Genomic DNA, 19,965 nt, shown 5'->3' with positions numbered 1-19,965 from the left:
CTTTAGAAGACTAAAGAAGGAATAACAAGGGAATAGGTGGAGAAGAGAATGGAGAAAACTATATCATTTTTCATCCAACAATAGTAATACAAATTTTTTGTCAGTCAATTATATATTTTTTACAGGTTGCTTATGCCTAAGAAAAGCGAGAAACATTAGAAAATCAATCTCCAAAGCGAAGCTTTATACTGTCGAGTGCTTGTATAAATGACATTTTTTCTTTAATACCACAGATATTTCCATTTGGGTCCGTACCGCTGAAGACTTATTTACCTGATGGGGATATTGATCTAACAACATTTGGAATGGATCAACTTTTGGAAGACAGTTCCATCCAAGAGGTGTTGAATATTTTAGAAAGAGAACAGAAGAATGAGAATGCTGAATTTCAAGTGAAAGATGTTCAGTATATCAAGGCAGGGGTATGTGCTTACTATCTTGATTCACAATTCTCCAGTGCATTTTTGTAGTTGACAATAATGTATATGAAGTACTAATTTCTGATGAACTTTAGAAAGAAAGTTTTGTGATTTCCATTTCCTAGTTTGACTGTTTAACTGTTTGAGTGTTTTGATTCTGAATATTGTTAGTGCTTTTTATAATTGATGCAAAATTTTAAAATGTCATCTTCCCCCTCTGGTTAAATGTTGACTTTTGAATATTCTTTGCTTCCATTCTTACCTGCATTCATTTGCATTGCAGCACCTAACACTATCATGTTAACTGACAGGCTTTGGCATACTTTTCTTTTTGGTAGAATTGATACTGTGAATTATGGATATAAAATAATATTCCAAAAATAAAAATTCCAATCAATTATAGTTTTTATGATTGAATTGTATATGCATATTTTCACATATCATTAAAAGCCAGCATGGATATCAAATGCCAGTGTACTTTTTTCCCCCACAATTTACATGTATTATATATTTCAATGGTAAATTCATTAATATCATGGCAACATTATAAGAAATGAAGGAGGACAATGTTCTATGGGATTGTCTTGTTTTCTGTTCCCTTCCCCTATATTTAGGATTGTTCTATTTCTTAGTTGTTGCTCCTATCTAAAGATAAATATATAGATCATCTCTCCCCCACCCCCCCCCCCCCCCCCAGCCATATGGTAGTGGATAAAATTATTTGTTAAGTACTGCTTGGTTGTTTTATCTATATTCTTCTTACCTTTTTGCATGAATTTTTATTGTTGTTCAATGGCAGGTGAAGATTATAAAGTGCTTAGTGGGAAATTTTGCAGTTGACATATCTTTTAATCAGCTTGGTGGTTTAAATGCACTTTGTTTCCTTGAGGAGGTGATTCATTTTGACAAAAGTTCTAATTGTCAAGATCTTTTTTTCTTTTCTTCATTTGCAAAGATCTCTAACAAGAAGTTTGCTATTCCAGGTTGACAATATGATAAGACAGAATCATTTATTCAAGCGCAGTATTATATTGATAAAAGCTTGGTGTTACTATGAGAGCCGCATCCTGGGTTCTTACCATGGACTTATTTCAACCTATGCATTGGAAATTTTAGTCGTGTACATATTTCATGTTTACGGCAGTAAATTTGCTGGACCACTTGAGGTGACAAACTTGTTTGCTTTGGGGTATATAAATTATTTTGACTTATGAAAAAAGAAGGAAAGGAAAATTTTTTGTTATTTTAATCCTATTGCTGGCATATCTTAGGTACTCTTTCGATTTCTGGAATTCTTCAGTAGATTTGATTGGAATAACTATTGCATTAGTTTGTGGGGACCAGTGCCTATTAGTTCACTTCCTGACATGAAAGGTATGTGAAAAAATTTTCATGTGTTCGTCGTATCTCTTTTAAAATGTTTTCTGAATTGTGGCTGATAGTCCTTTTTCTTCCTTTTCCCATATGCCTGAATTCAAATTATGATAGCTAAGCCTCCAAGAAGGGATAGCAAAGAGTTGTTTTTCAGTGAACAGTTTCTTAATTCTTGCAAGTTCTGTTATGGTGCTATCCCAAGTAGCCAAGAGAATGAAGAGAAACCTTTTCTCTCCAAATACTTCAATGTTATAGATCCCTTGTGTGCAAATAACAATTTGGGGCGGAGCATCAGTAAAGGTAATTTAACTTTTAAACCCCAAGATCAACAATTCTTTTCGTGAGGAAGATGTTTCTGTTGAACTTGAAATAAGGTGTGGCTTGAAGGAATAAAAAAGGCATGCCATGTTTATTTGTTCTCTGAATACAGAAGCTGCATGATGTTGTGTCTACAATATGTTGTTAAGAGCCGTTTCTTTTCTTTTAAACGTGGTACTTTGGCTAATAAATATATTTTCACCCATAAAGGGAAATTTTGATAAATTTTTTTTTATCTTTACACATACTTTTAGATTATCATGCACAAAATTACTACGGATCCAAACTATGGCAAATTTCAGATGTCCTTTTAATTCTGTGATTAAATATGTCTAGAGCTAATACGGGCTAGTCGATGGATTATTTTTGTGGCCTCTATTTGGTCCTCCACATATGGTATCTTTTAAGTATCTTTATTGCACTGTTTTTTTTATTTTAATTTTTCCTTGTATTTTTTTTTCTTCTTCTATCTGAGTCTCTAATCCGATTATCTGGTTATATATAATATACTCTACAGGTAGCTCCTTTAGGATAAAGAGTGCAATTGCTTTAGGTGTGCAGCGGTTAGTGAGATTGCTGGATTGCCCAAAAGATAATATAATACCTGAATTTGATTTGTTTTTCAAAAACACATGGGATAGAAACGGAAATGGTTACTGGATGGATGCATACTTTTATAATCTTTATGTGAGACATAATGATGTTAAAACTTCAACAAGTCATGAATCTGAGGTTGATCGGGCTCAAGCTTCTCATGGTATTTATCAGCATTTGGAAGAATCAAAACAAATGCCTGGAACTTCTAATATAGAGCATGCAAGTTCCATGAAGAATGCACTGACTAAGGGAGGCCAAAATCCTACATATTCATCAAATGATGTTCACGACATGCTTCGCTTTACCAGGTTTTACCCTAGTCCAGAATTTGCTCATATGTACAGTGAAGTTCCAACTCAACATTGGTATCCTGGGTTATCAGAAAGAGAAAGTGGACAGATCCATTCTGCTCCTTCAAGTGTTGACAATAGCTCCAGTTCAAGATATGAAGTTTTAGACAACCATAATATCAGAATTCCATGTGAAAATCAGCAATCTTTCGGGAAGATTTCATATGATTGGAGATATGAAGATGCAGTTGACCCGGGAGATACTTCAAGTGGTTATTATTATGACTTTGGCCCAGGTGTCAATAACGAAATTGGCCTTCCTGTTGATGAGGCAATGCTGATGCATCAGGAAGATCACCGTTTTCCATACTTCAATGGATGTCTGCAAACACCAATAGATGCGAGTTCAAGTAGTGTCTCTTTTCCATCATCACCACCAGCACATGTTTTACCTTCAGAATACACACATGGAAACACATTCAATGTGCTTCACGCAAATGTCCCTTCTTTTGATTCCTTTTCGGACCAAGTGATGCCTTACTCTCAGGACTTGGTTCCATTCCCTTCATTTGAATGGTCATTAAATAAGCAAGGAATTGCTGAACCAGTTGATTATAATGAGTTAGTAGCTCATTCAGATCATGAAAGGCAAATGGCTAATAACAGTGGTTCCAGCCCTGGTAATTCGTCTTCGCAGACTGGTTCTACAAGTTACATGCCAAAAGATTATGCTGTAACTACTGAACAAAATTGGTTAACCGAAGAAAGAGAGCGCGTTGATCCACCTGATGCAAGAATCATAAAGGGTGATGTGAACTATAGAGCAAGCTCTAGTTACCCACCTTTGCATTCAACCTCAAGGGCCAACCCATCTTCCTCTACTTTCTCTATTGGATCATCTTCAAAGACTTTTCAACCTGATGGTGTTAGTGGAGATAGGATTAGCAAATCAACTGTAGGCACTGACTGGAGTGAGAACACAACTATTGAAACCGATACACCATGTGTTCAGACTCTTCAAACTGTGCCTAATTCATCACTTCCTGACACTCCTCTTCATGTTGATCCTGGTTCAAGTAAGAGAGCTGTTGATAACCAAATTTTATTACCAGTTTCATGTGGTTCCTCTGGACCATCATTTCAAGTTCCTAATATGTTCCCAAACTACCATCTTCTTACTGATACTGGAACTAGTTTGGACATGGATGCTGCGCTAGGCAATCATTATACTCCTGAGTCAATTGTCGATGTGGATTCTACTCCACATTCAGATACTTTCCCTGTTAACCGTACCAGTCATGATGAACCTTCAGATAATTCTGTGAAAGAAAGTCATGATATTTTGGATGGTGATTTTACAAGCTATTGGGTGAATATGCAGTATGGACGGTTCTGTCAGAATCGACAATCAGATGCGTCTTTGCTTTATCGTCCCTCCTTTCAAATGTATTTAAGGGGACAATTTCCATGGTATAGGAAACCTTCAGGTGTCATGAACATTACGAGTCAGGATTGTCCCCCAGTTCCTGTTATGACAGCTCAACTTGCTTCTGCCTTGCCTGGAGGTACTACTCAACATGCTGGCTTTTGGCTTCCTAGATTAAGTGATGGGACTGGGACTTACCTGCCAAACCCAACATCCTACCAACAGGTTGATATTTATACCAACCTTTCAGCTGTGAATGTGCTATTTTTTGTGAAGGTCTACTCACATGTGTTTGGTTCTGTCTTAGTAATGGATTATGTTGCTTGTGAGATATAAAACATTTTACAGAGCATAATGTGCTTTTGATGTTTAATTTCCTGCAGAGAATTTACAGGAGAAAGGATTATCCCAGAGAAAATTTCAGATATGACAGAAGGGATAATCATAATGGAAGAGAAGGAATTTCTAATTGGAATTCAAGATTTTCCACCCGCGGCCAGTTTCACAACACATTTGAGAGGAGGCCAGGTATGTGGTTCTTTCTCTGTTGCCAACGTTTCATATGACATTCATCCTCCACCAATTCTTAGTACTAGTGAGATTTTTCATTACCCTATTTCCTTAAAAAATGTAGCTCATGATTACAATAAGTGGCTTGTGTCTGTTCCTCTTGGACCTCAGGTACAATTGAATCATCACATCATGGTGAACGCCCACGTAGTGCTTTTAATAGGCTAACAAAGTTTGATAGAGATTCTATACATTCTTCTCCGCGCAATCCCTCAGCATAAAAAATCCTTGGGTAATGCTTTCTTTCCTTTCTTTTCCTTTCCTTTTCCCCCCCTCTGTAGTGTTTATCTAGCACCCCCTTCAATAAATTGTTGGTAAGACGAAATTAATTTGAGAAAGATGAAAATCTAGTTTCTGGAATTACATTTATTTCAGTTTGTTTCCTTTCATAGTCTTTACTACATAGAAAACGTTTGGATACCAAATTCAAGCTTACAAAATTAACCAATCACAAGTAGCTTGATTTGATTTGTGCTTGATCAGCTCAATCTAAAAAGTTCTTTCGCCAAGTATCTTGGTGTTGGCTTGAGTTTATTTTTATTAAACTATTCCTAATCTCATTGACGGGCATAGGCTTAGTTTGGTGAACTATGTCATTGATGGTTTGTCCAATCTGCATCTCAACATCTAGTCCCCTCGAGTCCATTCGCTGTACTATGTTTGGTGATATGAATTCTGTGTTACAAGATTAACCTCTTCCGCATGCAATGTCTAACAAGCTTTTTGACGATTTACATTGTATGGAAAAAAATGGAAGATTGAACAAAATAATATTCCATGTGTGTATAGGTTATAGCCAGCAATTATTGTTTAGGTTCATGAGAATGTGGTTACTTATTATCAGATAGATGTAGATGATTTTGTCTTACAACCTTATCAGAATTTCATGTGATCTTTCTGATGATTTGTTGCATTCAACAGGGTTCAACAAGACGAGCACCCAGCCAATAAACAGAGATGCTGATTTTCTGCTTAGCCAGAAATATTTTCCTCTTCGGTTTGTGCCTCCTCTACTAGGATGAAGCTTGGACTGATGACCATTTTGTACACAAGAAGACAGTGTGATAACAGTGACAATACTCACTTTCTCCCTAACGTTGTGCCATTTTTATGATGGTATCAAGAGGGATTCCAGTAGCTATGGAAAAAGCACGTGTTATCTTCAATTTACCACCCCCATTGTTAGGGGTTGTCTTTTAGTGTAAGAAAATTGCTATATAGAGTTTATCCTTTGTAGGCTTTTATTATCTCCTGTAGTATCAGGCTCGTATATTATGAATGTCTTTATGAAAACAACTGATTTTACTCCCTTTAAATTGTTATCAATGTTTTAATGCTGAAAGATGGCTCAAGAAGTTATTCTTTCTTGGAACCTTTTCACAAGATGGAAATATACAAAAGTTATTTTACAAACCAAATACTTCAAAAGAAATTAATTAACTATCATCCCACTTCTCCAAATCCATTGTGGGAAGTACCTATGTGCACTGCAAAACTCTCATTTAGATTATCTTTGCCTTAACTAAAATTTAAAGGCCTGCTTGAGTAAGAGGTTTTCCTCCATTTCGCTAGCCGCGACAAGAAGATTAGTACTTCTGATGGGTCACGCAAAGAGTACAAAGCGTTTGTTTCTCTTGGAATTGAAGACACTATAATTGGATAACCTTGTCCTCTGCTCTGTATGACCTGCAGAAATTTGATAAAAGTCGAATAACTATCAACTCGGTATATATAAAGTGATGGAAATATTCTGCTGATATATTTACTTTTATTGCCATATTAAACTCAATCATTCACAAAGATCAAAACACTAAATGCCCTCCAGTAAATTACCCTTGATGACAACAAACCTTGAAATCTATTATATATTATATTTATTTATACAAATTTCATATCTCCCCTATCTCTCCAATTTAAACCTAACAGCTTTGCACAAAGGATCAACTAAGAGAGAAGGAATCACCAATTAAGGAAAAAAATGGAAACAGAGAAGATATCATTCTGCAAGACAATATATATTTAACATCACACACAATTTCCTTGTCTTTAAGAAAATATTAATTTCGTTTAGCTATTCTGTTGTAATGATACAAAGTAAAAGTTAAACATGTTGCAGGAAAAAGAGAGTAGGGTAAGCCTCTACCTTAAAAGCATCTTCATCAGTTCTGTCATCGCCAATATACACAGGAAGGATATCACTGCAACTGCTTAATCCTAATGTATCAAGAAAATATTCCACAGCATTTCCTTTGTTCCATTCTATAGATGGCCTTATTTCCATAACCTACAAATAACAGTATTCAGTGCTCTTGTTTACTACTGAAGAGAAAACAAATAGGATTAATTCTATCATAAACAGTTAAATTTAAATATGCTTATGATATGGGATACCTTTTTGCCCTCAGTTAAGCAGAATTGAGGATTCTGTTCAAGCACTGACTTCACTTTCTCTTCCAAAACGTAATAATCCTGGATTTAACAATCATTACCTTTAAATATAGAGCTTTTTGAAAAAAATATATATATAAATAGGAGAATAAACATTGCTTGATTATCAATCAATAAGGAAAAGAGAAATGTCAAGAAAGAATGATAAAAGAAAAAAACAATAGAAATTCAATATTACCTTTTCTTTAACCTGCCGGAAATGTACAGAGATGCAGAATCCGTTGTCCTCTACCATTGCACCTTTTATTTCCTTTACTTCATTCTCTAGTCTTCTTAATATCTTTTGCGCACACAAACATTCAAACACTTAGTTTTCGTTGTAACATTGAACTGTTGAGCCTCTAAGTTGCCCAACATTTACTGGTAATCTGAAGTGAATAATATTTATAGCAAATTAAGCTATTTTTCTTTCAATAAATTAGTTCATTCAATTTGTTGTATCCTGGCAGGGAGTAGGTAATAACATTATGCATGAAAGTATTGATAGAAACTAGAAAGGAAGAATTTGAGTTCATTAACCATTTCTCTTGTATCATTTAATTTAAGCTTTTAAGTAAAGATAGATGATTATTGTTATGTATATTTCTAATACTCTTTCTTAATTACTTAAAACCTTGGTTGACATTTAATGCATCCAATTTTACCTTTATTTAGAAAAATGAGTAACAAGAATTAAACTCTACATCACATAAAAGCAAGTGATAGCTAAATAAATGATTTTATTTTATCTTTTAAGAGTTACTAGTCGAAATTTTATACTCTATAGAAGAACCAATCAGTTCAAGCAATGAGTAAAGTAGAAAGATTAATACGCAAAACCATAAAATGGCTTGCTGACCTCTCGAATTGCTGGCAAAAACTTCTTCGCAGGTTGAAAGGGAACTTCAGTGCCCTAAAAATTTAAAATATTTACATTAATAATCCGAAGCAAGAGTGTTTGACATTTGCTTTAAGATAATACAGAGCAGTGACAAATGACAAAATTAATTGGTTTAATTTATAAGTCTCTTTAATAATTCAATAAACGGAAGAGAATTTAGAAAAACAAATTTTTTAAGAGTGTTCAAGAAACACATTATTTATCTATAAATAGTAAATTTTTATTAAAAGTCATAAGATATCACAAAATTTAATAAATTAATATCAATAACATTAAATACCATAAGTTTTAATAAAAGATATGATTATTTTATTATATACCTTTACACACACGTTCTACAACATGAATATCAACACCAAATTACTCACATTTGTATTACGAGCAATGTCACAGTGCTTGCCTTCAGATGACCTAACTGGCATTGATGGAGCCATTATATCCATGCCATGGCTCCCAGCATAATATAAATTATTTAACTTCACGAAATCTTTCACCTAAATTCATAAAATAAATAAGGAGGAAAATAATTAAAAAGAAAATAAAAAAAGAAACCTAATAACTCCAACTGGGCTCAGAATTGAACACACCTTGTCTCTGCTTCTTCCACTGATTATTGCTGTTGGAAAATAAGTAGCAACTTCATGTACAGCTGCGCGCATCTGCCATTTACATTAAACAGCATATGCACTCAAATTACAAGTTATAAACATCAATTAATCAATGACAAAATCCAGCAACACATTCTCTTTTAACATACTCTTGACTAAAATTGATTGAAAACTAAAAAAATGTGAATGATAAACATTAATTTAGGAGTTAAAATGAGTGAGACATAAATAAGTTTTGTAGTTTTCAATTTAATTTTAATAAGTGAAAGGTGTGTTACAAAGTGTTATTAGTATTATTACTTGAATAGATATAGATAGATACACACATGCATTTGGTGAATGTAATGTATGAAATTACCTCATCAGACATGAAAGCGCGATCAGGGTCATTGACAATTGGTGATAAGGTGCCATCGTAGTCTAAAAATACGACTATCCTCTTCCCAATGGCAGCTTTCATCAGTCTATCAAATGAGTTCAATGCGGAAGGGTGCTTTACCTAGTACAAACAAATATCACATCACTGATTAATCATTAAGCAATTGCAAACTAGACACGCATTTCATTATCAACTTCTAATCTTTGTTTGTCCTATATGGCAATTTACCACGCTTCAAAAAAAAAAAAACCACAATTTTATGTTTTATATAACAAATTATTATATGTTGTATCATGTTGCCAAGCATAATCTCCTATTGAGAAAATTGGTACCAAAGTGCCCTGTGAGGGGGCAAAGGGAAGAAAATGCCGAGGCAAAACAATAAAAGCACCAAGAAACATTTCTATGGCTGTTTGGTAGTACAAGTTTATTGTTTATTTAAGAGTTTATAATTTTTAAAAAGTTTGTTTAAGTAGAATACAACTTACTATAATTTATAATTACTTACTCTAATTCAATTAACTTTTTATAAAATTATAAGTTTTCAATTATAACCTTTAATTTGTTTTACCAAACATGACCAATTTCTTTTTCTTTTAGGAGTTGTAATGTTGGGTCTCAATTTATTTTCTAAAAGTTTCACTTTTAGAATTTCATTTTTGAAAATAAACACTTTCAAAAATTAAATTTCAAAGTGACAATGAATAAATGATGCAAATAATGAAAAAAGCAATAGTACAAAAAGTAATGACCATTGTGTTTTTGTTCCCTTGCTTAGTCCAAATCCTAAACATTTGTTTATTTCTTTTTTAAATAATGTAGGCCATATTATGGTGCTAACTGGGTTGGTACTTACCACCCATGAATCATAGCAAGCGGGAATTAAGTTGGTATTGGCTTGGGTATGATCAGCCAAGTTCAGTGTTGAGTCCTCCTTTGCTTTGAAAATTGGGTGTGCTATCCATTTAGTGCCATGTGATGTTTGAAACCCCATAACCTCCTGTAGCTTTGTGAGTTTCTTCTTGATAATCTACAGATATACCGTAACATTAAAAATGAAGAAACAGAAAAAATTATTAATTAAAATACTTCTTCAAACAACTCCTGCTTAAATGTAACGTTAGTGTCAAGAGAAAACAACTGCTAGAAAAAAGATGAGAGGACCATGTCTTGTTTTACCTTGAAAGTGACAAGGAGAAGAAGTATATATTTCATATTTGATTGAAATCTCAAGCAGTAACACCTTTCAACTCTTTAAGACACTAATTTCCTGAAAGCAAAACAGTAAATGATCTGAATCAACATAATAACATATATTTTGTCCATTCATGGAAGAAATAAATGACAGTAAAAAAAAAAATTAATATAATATCTCATTAATTAATGCAATTTTTTTTGTGTTGTCCCATTAAACAGTGCATTAACTAGTAGGCATTAAGAACAATTACTTTTTTTTGTTTTTTATAATGTGTAAACAATAAAACTTTATATTTAAAATGATTTTATTAATGAGTTTTGTAATTTGTGCATAGAATAAACCTTAATCTATGTACCACTTAACCAATAAGAGAAGAGTAAAAAATATTTTTTTAAAAAAAATTATGATAAAACAATTAATATAGATTAATTAAGTGGTGTATTTATTGAAATTTATCCTGTACAAGGTTGCACAGGTTAGAAAAACCTTTTTATTAAACATCACAAGATTTAATGCATTAACAACATTAAATATTTTTAATAAAAAATATTAATTACTGATTTCTTACGATCTAAATTTTTTGAGAGCACTATTACTCCATGCTAGATCAACCCTTTCTTCAAAATAAGAGCGCGTTACCTTTTTTGTCAGAACCCAAGAAAAAAAGGTACTGAATTGGAGCTTTATTTGGTTATGGGCTTCAAGCTCAACTAATAATTTAAAGTCAAAAGATATGGGCAAAGCAACCTTGTAATAGAAAACATGCGATTGCAATTAGAGGTTGGCGGTGACTAGAAAAAGCACACACAAGTTGTCTAATTGTTCCACAAGTGGGCCTTTGACCCAAATTCAATAGTGAAAATGAAGTGCGATTGATTACAACAAAAATTCTGACCCAAAAAAAATATGAAAACAAAAAATGGTTATTTTTGCATTTCTTTTAGGTTCCGAATTTTATCCTTCATATTTTCATTTCATTCTGTTGAAAAGCATAACTGTTACCAAATAATAAAAATAATTATAATTTATTTCTATTTTGAAAATTTTAAAATTAACTGGTTTTTTTTCCTAGTGCAATTATGAAAGCAGAATACTCTGTTTTTCTATAGTGATGACTTGCATTCATAGTTCAACATATTCTTAGAAAATAATTAACTTCTCTAGTTCATTGAGAGAAATTTTAAAAATTTATTATTTTTTTGTAAAAATTAAGCAAAAACAGATATACACTTAGACATTATAAAGTTACATTTAACTTGACTAATACGAGTCAAGTCAAATGGATCCATCAACGGGACAAAATTCTATAATCGCTTTTTTTTTTTGACAAAACTCAAAATTAAAACCTTACAAAAAAAAAACCTAAGCTACTTACTACTCTTAAATTGAATAGTTTTGTAATATGTAATTGAAACAAAAAAACAAAGTGATAAGGTAGTTGTCCACAAAATCATGACAAATGTTGTTCTCGGAGTCAGACTCCATTAAATACACTCTTCATAGTGCCTCGGAAGAAAGAGCAATCACTGTTTGTTTGCTAATTTTTGTATCCTAACGAAAAAGCTAAAACTAAAACAAAGGTATAATCAGCATAAAAAGTCGGTTGTACTACTAGCGACATAAAAAAAGATGGAGAAGAATAAAACAAAATCATGAACTAGTTAATTCAATAAGACTACATTTGAAGTGCTTCAAATAGTGTTGTCTAGGAAGTCACTTTCACCTATCAAGTTCAACATCAATTTTAATATGCAAAAATGTTTTGTGGCCATTTTGAATCATTCTGGAGAAACCATCGGCTAACAAATGTCTTTAGTGGGCCAAGCAAATTAAGGAATAAAGTAGCAAAACAAGATGGAGGTCATTTTCTATATGGAAAATCTTTCTTCTATCGTTTCAACAGAAATGCATGGAAACAATACAAAAAACAAAAGGGTAATATATTATTGAACCATTGGATTTGACAACTTGTCGACGTAGAAAGGAAAATTTTGAGAGACTTCCGTCGTAAAGTAGGGTAGGGCATTAGTCGATTCTGACTCAGATGAGAGTGACAGAAGCTAAAAAAAGTTGAGTTTAAGCCTACATCAACGGAGTAACTACTCTATTGTGTTGCTTTGCCTTTTGGCTCCACTCAACTACCACTTTACCCCAAATACCCTTAACTCCCTTCTAACTGAATCAGTTTTTCTTTCCCCTTTCCTTGACTAATCTAATCATACTCTAATATATAGCTAGGCTATCACATACATATTATCTAATAATCTTTTTCACAGTCTCACATGACACAGCATTGATTGGGCACGTTATTTATTCCTAGTGGATTTCATAATGAGATTAACAGTGCCAACAATAATTATTCCTTCAGGTTCAGATAAAAGATAGGAAAAGGACCTTCAATATCATATATGTATAATGCAATTGAAGAAGCATACTTCTAGTTTGTAACAAATCCACTCATAGGGAATGACTTATAAACCTATAGTATTTTCTAACTATTTATATCTTATTTGGCTGCTAGTTCATACATTCAAGGTTGTTGCTTATCCTAAGCACAAAAAGACTGGTACTGATTGACCAATCAAACAATATACCGAAAATGTAGTAGCTACAGCCATGGTGTGGTTATTATTGCTATAATGTGAAGATGATGAACATAATATGTTGTTAATCTGGTTATAAAAAATACAGAGCCATAACCTAGCTTTGAAACGACTTCACTAAAATAGGAGATTTTATATATGTATATATAAAAGAATACATGAGGAAAAGCTAGCTGCCGAGTGAAACTACAGCAAATATGTGTGCTGTCCTTCAAGTGCATTAAATAAGGTGAAATAAATTCTTGAAGAAAAATGTTCCATTGAAAGAATATAAAGGTTTTACCTGCCATTGAATAAACAAATCTTTAGCTTTACTCGAAATTGACAAATACATTAGATATAAATTAGAAATTGACTTTTATTGACCAGAAAAATAATAAAAAACAAGAAATTTTACCAAGACAAGTTAGTTAGCCTTTTATAATTAAATATGAAGTTAAAACTTGAACCAGATAAGTATGGAAGGCTAACCAAACGTGTGTGAGTGTATTAAACATCCTTTCATTTGTGTCATATAACAACATTTCATGCCCACAGACTCTATCTTTATATCTTTCTTTTATATCAGATATGACTTGTAGCCTTGGATCCCATAATAAACAAAACATGCTGGTTAGCAAAAGAAACTGAACTCTGTTTTTCCTCTAAATAAAGTGACAAATCAAGGTTGGTGAACATGTTCTCTCGGACCAAACCACATCTTCCTGAACAGCCTTTTATAAAAACGAAAAAGAAATATCAGAAACCAACAAAAGGAAGAAATGAAGAGTCGACAAGTGACACGCTTCAGCAATACACGTGTAAAAATCAGAAACCAGAAACTTACTTATACTTTTATCGGATCAAAAAAGAAGGTAAAAGGGTGTTTATACGCTATGTGAAAAAGGACTCCTGACTTTTGAAACCGAAAGCATGATCACGAACAAAAACTAACGAGAAAAGGAGTACATTGGATATTAGTTAATCATAGAAGGACAAAGAGATTTCACGTGTCAGTTAACAAAACGGTTGATGCAGAAAGCTTGAAAAAACACGGGACTTGTAAGGTGCCCCCATCTACACATGGGTTGGTCTATCAGGAAACCGGACATCCTAGTACGACAAACTGGCAAGTCTAAAGAAAACTATTTTGTACCTAAAGCTTAGGATTAAAACTTGTTCCTAATAAACAATGCTATAACTAGCTTAACAAGTTTCCTAAGAGATAATTGGTAAAATTTTATATGGTTTGGTCAAATATATTATAATTATGAGACTTGTACTTTCTGCCTTGGACGTATTAGTTAATTCCTGTAAAGTATAATTCAAAGGATCAAAGAAGAACGTACTCACGATTGCCGTGAAAAGCTAAACAGAAAATACCCTTATATTGTATAAGAAAAAGATAAAAGGACACAATGAATAAACAATTAAATGGAAGGGCCAATGCATGTTTCAGTCAGAGACACCTTGTGGATTCATAAGATCCTGTTAATTAATTAATTATTAATTAATTGACTTAATCACTTAATATTTAAGAGTTTAATGAACCAACAGGGAACTGGCATCAGAAGTAACCAGAAAGATTCATGCAGCATCCTGGTTTTGAAGTTTTAAACGGTTTTATGTGTTGTATAGTTCGCGGTCAAAGTTTGTCTTGGTTACAATATTAACTCGGTTATTCTAATCAGAACAGAAAAAGTTTGTCATTGATGCAGTGTTTTGTAAAAGCTTCAATTTTTATTTTCATTTTTTAATATTTGTTCAAAAACACACAATCAAAATTTAATAAATATTCTTTATTAAAAATTATAAAATTTAATATTATTAATACCTTAAATTTTTTAAATTTCTAATTATTATTATTATTATTATTATTATTATTATTATTATTATATGTCTTTACACACATTAAAATATATTTAGACTTTTAAGAAAACATAAAAAAGAGCATATACTTGTTTTTGTACTGCTACTAAAAATGTTTAATTTCTGTGTGCAATACACAGTGATACTTCTACTTAAAAAGACCAAAATACAACTCAAGCAAAAAAGATCTAGTGGCTATTCAATGGACTTGTCCAGCCCTATAGACAACAAAATCTAGCTCTTAAATTTTCATAGGGTCTGAACTGAATTCTTGTTTTTTATTATCTTCATTCAACAAACCGACAGCTGCAGCAGCACACAGAGAAACTCACATACTACATACTTGTAGATAAAACAAACAACTCTCTCTCTTTCACATAATAAATATAGTTGTCCAGGGGGAGAGTAAAGAATAAAGACTCTGTAGATGCCTGCTGCCAAAGCTGCAGGCAATCGGCAATTCTAGTTATTTTTCATTTGTAATCCAAAATACTAAAAAATGCATAATAAGTTAGGAAAGTTAAATTTAATATATGAATTTAATTTTCATACATAGTTAACATAAAAAAATTATACTATCTAAATATGATTTTAAAAAATTATTTGTAATTAGATTATAATTTATAATTAGGTGACAGTATGTATATATTTTAATTAAATTCTTAGTATAAACACATGACGAGTGTTTATAAAAAAAAAAAGAAAAAAAAAAAAGAGGAAACTATGATAAGTTGACACGACAAAGAAAAAAGTGCACGAAGAGAGAAGTGAATAACACAGGACAGAAGCAGATCATTTTCTATCGCTCCTATTTCCTATCTATTGCAATCTATTACTGTCTTTAACCGTTATCTAGGCACATGTCCTTTCACCCAATCTCTGTCGCCTACTGCTACTCTCTCTCACACTCTATCTTTGCCCGATCCTTCTATTTCAATCTGTTTTTGTACTACCGAATTGGGTCCAGATTCACGGGCCGTGGGCCCAAATCTATGACACGTGTAGGGTGCATGTCTTCAGTAACAGACTGAGCCCACCAACCTCCTTCGGCCCGTGGCCTTTCTTCAACCTTGGCAACACGCTCCCAAATGTAGCGCGTGGGGAAAATGTGGTAGGGCGTTGGTTGTTTAGGGAAAAATAGAAAAAGGAAAAACCAAAAAACCGAATTCCAACCGCTTTTTTCGTTTCTCGTGCACAACTCTTTTTTTCCTTCTGCTTTTTCCCATGAAACCAAAAAACCATGATTATTATTAAATGTAATAAAAGAAAAAAAAAAAAAGTAATGAGATGGGAGCCGTGACTGAAAGGGAATCAAAATCAACCAAAGAAATAATAATAATAATAATAACACCGATGAGAATGAAGAAGAAAAAAAGAACACAAGCTGCTGCTGAAGGGTATGATCTCACCGACAATTATTATTATTATTATTTAAAAAGAAGTGATGAAATGGAATGGAATGGAAACTGTTGAATATAGCAAATAGGAATGACATGCAAGGAGGTGAAAGGAACGTATTCGCTGAATAATGACATTTGGACAGGAGATAGAATAATCACAATGTAATCTAAGCAAGAGAAATCGTTAAACATGGTGATTCACAAACAAATGAATATTTACAAACAAGCACATAGAATAATAGCATAGTAAAGAGAGGCTTACAAAGATGATGGTGCGGTGCAGTGTTGTTGTTGGTGATGCATGCGTTGCCTAATATACTTGTGGCCTCCGAAAACAAAAAATGAGAGAGAAAAGGTATAACCGAGAGAGAGAGAGGGGAAGAAGGGAGGGAAGGAGAGAAAGGTTATTTATAGAAGGGGTTTAGAGGATTATGGGGTTTGGATGACTGCCAAGTGCCAACGGTGGGCCATGCAGAGGGAGAGATTCTGCTTACAAAATTAAGTATAATATTATAATGAATTATTCACGTGAAATTGTAATTAGAAACAATGTAAAAATATATCTAAGATACTATTAATATATATATATATATATAAAAGAAGTTTTATCTTTTTAAATAAAAAGAAAAGAAAAGAAAGAAGTTTGAGTTTGATGCCATGTGCAATTACTAACCTAGGCCTATATTGTCTCTTTAATGCAGATCGCATCTTTCTACACTCAATCCGTGGTGGGTTTCTTTTTGTTTTAATTTAATTTCGCTGCTACAATTAAATGTAGCTTTTGCTCTGCCATTTTCTTTCGTCAACTAACCCTCCCCAGCTACTTTATTTCTTGGATGTATCCATAAATTTTTACCACCCTTAACCCCAGTTGAATTGATTTAGCTTTTATTTTCTTTTTTAAAATAATATTTTCCTCTTTTTTATATAACTAAAAATTAAAAAATTTTAAATGGCCTTTAATATAAAATGTTCTATAGTTTTTATAATTTATTTTTAGTAAATAAAAATGGTCATAAATTAAATTAAAATAAAAAGAATGAATATTGATAATAAAATTAAATTTAACAATGTTAAATAAGGATAAAATTATTATATTATAATATATTTTTAAAATAAAAAATTTATTTTGACTTTTTTATTAATTGGTATAATTTATTTAAATGTGTCTTATAGAAGAAGATGACACAGTATTATTTTTCTTTTCCATTTAAAGTGATGTTTCTTTTTATTTATTTATTTAGATTGGTCATATACTTTACAAGAAATAATTCTATTATAAGTTAAATGTAAGAAGGACAAAAAATTCACTCTCCAAATATAGGAAATGTTTAGTACAATTGTGTTCAACATTGAAAATACTTTTGCATTTTAAAGTAATATATAAATATTTTCAGTATAAGGCATTTCTATAAAGTTTATTTGTGATTGAAAATAAAAAAATTTATTCATATTTCTATGGGAGAAAATTTATTTTTATATAGATTAATTATAAAGTTATTTTTTGTGTAATTTTATAAATACTTATTAATTTTATATTTTTTATCATAATTACTATCATTATTATTATTATTATTTCTAATATTATTATTAGATATTAAAAAAATATTTTTTTTAAAAATATTTTTTTAAAAATATTATTCTTAAAAAAAATATTACTAAATCCATTATATAATTTTTAAAAAAAATTTAATATTGAGAAACTTATTTTTATTAAAAGTACATATTTACTATTACAAATGCCACCTAAAATCAGTAATTCGTTAAGATTTGTTTCAAATACTCCATCAATTTTTTATTTGTCGTAGTTTCAAAATATTACTTTCATTTATCTGTAGTTTGAAAACTTTAAATATAATAAATTTTCTAAATTTATATATATTCTCTTCAGGAAAATTTAAAGTAAAAATTAATGAAATTTTAAATATTTTATTAAATACAATTTTTTTTATTAAATTATATAATTATAGTTTCTTAGATCATGACCATCGGATGTTATATATTCATTGAACATGATCATAGACAAAAATTATTTAATGTTACAATCTAAAAAATGTATAATTAATATTCAATAAAAAATATTATTTTTGTTCCCTTAAACCATATAAATAATATGAAAAACTTGATCTTATCCCATTATATACATCTTCTCTTGAGTTATGACTATCATCTCAGAATCATTACATAAATTTTTTTTTACTTTAGGGCTTATATTTTAGGAATTTAATGCCATTAAAAAAAATAGCAAGTGAGAAAAAAAAATCTCCATAAAACATATTGGCAATGAGGAGCAGAATTACATTTTTATTTTATTTTATGAGATTCTTAAATATTTAAAGAAGAATAAATACATTGATTAAGAAATTTAAAATATAGAAAAAAATTTGCTTCCAAAATTTTAATGTATATTTTTTAAGATAATATCTATTGATTCATTAAATAAAATTTTTTAAGATATAAATTAACCAAATTTCAAAAGATAATAAAGTTTTAAATTGAGACTATATTCTAAAAATTTAATAAAATCCATTTAATATTTTTATTCTTTTTAATTAATTATTTGTGTGTATATGAATTTTTAGATTTTTTAATCATTTAATTTAATATATAAATTTGTTTCTTTACAATAATAATTGTTATGGTTATATAATGGGAAGTAGTAGGGAATGGCCATAAGAAAGTTACCAAATAAGAACGGGAAACATTAGACTCGCCACGCTCGCCTTGCAAGTGTGTCATCTCTATCCCAAAATAAGTCATTTATCATTTTTGGAAGATTTTACGTTCCACTGCCCCTTATAATTGAGCAATACTTATTATATATAATTTATAAAGTATGTTTAATTAATTTATATAAATTAATAAAAAAATTCAAAGTTTTTAAAATTATAAATCATCATTTTATATTTATTTTAATATTATTAAACCTAAATCTATTATTTATTTATTAACAGTTATTTTTATTGATTATAATTTATGCTTTCATTGATTCTATTTATTAAAATAAATAAAAATAATAATACATATTTTAGAAGACTTATAAAATACTCTATAATAAAGACAACTAAAATTTTATAAAAAGTATCTTATAAAAAAATTAAAAATAATCACATATACTTATAATATATTTTTTTTGTTTTATTATACTTAACTTTAAATAGTGAAATTAAATATTGATAGCAAATTTTACCTTTAACAAAATTAACAAGTGAGATATTTTTATTAATTAATTATATTTTATAATATTAAGAATAGTATTTTCTATTACGCTAATTAATTGTTGAATTTCAATCTTTTGTTATAACTTTTTTATTCTTATAATTCTTTAGCTTACTTTACAATCTCAGTTGTTTTTACGTTCACGCATGAGACTTGAAACTTTCTTCATATGAAAGTTTGGATTCATATTTCAAAGTAAATATAAAAAGAAAATGTTGCTAGAGATTAATATTGGGAAAATAATTTTGGACCTAATGAGATCGTATGTTTAATTTAAAAAATCAAATTTTATATATTGTTATTAGGCAAATTGTCCCATAAGTGATATACTTTGTTTTTTTAATTAATTTTGAATTTTTTTTAATTGTATATAAATTATAGATTATTT

At 30.7% G+C, this 19,965-nt stretch overlaps 2 protein-coding genes across 2 annotated transcripts; one reads left to right on the top strand and one right to left on the bottom strand.

The window, feature by feature from the left end:
- Window positions 1–1,639: 1,639 nt before the first annotated feature.
- LOC113853107 lies at window positions 1,640–6,373 on the top strand. Its single transcript, XM_027483561.1, has 6 exons — window positions 1,640–1,793; window positions 1,908–2,093; window positions 2,629–4,649; window positions 4,808–4,952; window positions 5,106–5,226; window positions 5,916–6,373. Exons 1-5 carry the CDS (start codon window positions 1,787–1,789, stop codon window positions 5,213–5,215), a joined length of 2,469 nt encoding a protein of 822 aa, XP_027339362.1. The 5' UTR covers window positions 1,640–1,786; the 3' UTR covers window positions 5,216–5,226; window positions 5,916–6,373.
- Window positions 6,374–6,512: 139 nt separating this feature from the next.
- Window positions 6,513–10,530, bottom strand: LOC113850854 (probable trehalose-phosphate phosphatase C). The gene is made up of 10 exons (XM_027481380.1): window positions 10,489–10,530; window positions 10,166–10,339; window positions 9,289–9,429; window positions 8,910–8,981; window positions 8,691–8,816; window positions 8,281–8,334; window positions 7,621–7,722; window positions 7,386–7,463; window positions 7,138–7,278; window positions 6,513–6,680 (listed from the first exon to the last, which is right to left on the bottom strand). Exons 1-10 carry the CDS (start codon window positions 10,522–10,524, stop codon window positions 6,513–6,515), a joined length of 1,092 nt encoding a protein of 363 aa, XP_027337181.1. The 5' UTR covers window positions 10,525–10,530.
- Between the last annotated feature and the right edge of the window lie 9,435 nt (window positions 10,531–19,965).

The sequence above is a fragment of the Abrus precatorius genome, unplaced genomic scaffold (genome assembly GCF_003935025.1).
Source record: "Abrus precatorius isolate BTA unplaced genomic scaffold, Abrus_2018 Scaffold10, whole genome shotgun sequence".
In the NCBI taxonomy this organism is placed as follows: domain Eukaryota; kingdom Viridiplantae; phylum Streptophyta; class Magnoliopsida; order Fabales; family Fabaceae; genus Abrus; species Abrus precatorius.
This window is presented reverse-complemented; position numbering and strand designations above follow the sequence as displayed.

Coding starts and splice junctions, on each gene's coding strand:
- LOC113853107 (XM_027483561.1), top strand. Junction 2,094..2,628: donor GGGGCGGAGCATCAGTAAAG/GTAATTTAACTT, acceptor TATACTCTACAG/GTAGCTCCTTTAGGATAAAG. Junction 4,650..4,807: donor ACCCAACATCCTACCAACAG/GTTGATATTTAT, acceptor AATTTCCTGCAG/AGAATTTACAGGAGAAAGGA.
- LOC113850854 (XM_027481380.1), bottom strand. CDS start 10,524: ATGAAATATATACTTCTTCTCCTTGTCACTTTCAAG. Junction 8,982..9,288: donor GCGCTTTCATGTCTGATGAG/GTAATTTCATAC, acceptor TGTAAATGGCAG/ATGCGCGCAGCTGTACATGA. Junction 8,335..8,690: donor ACATTGCTCGTAATACAAAT/GTGAGTAATTTG, acceptor TTAAATTTTTAG/GGCACTGAAGTTCCCTTTCA.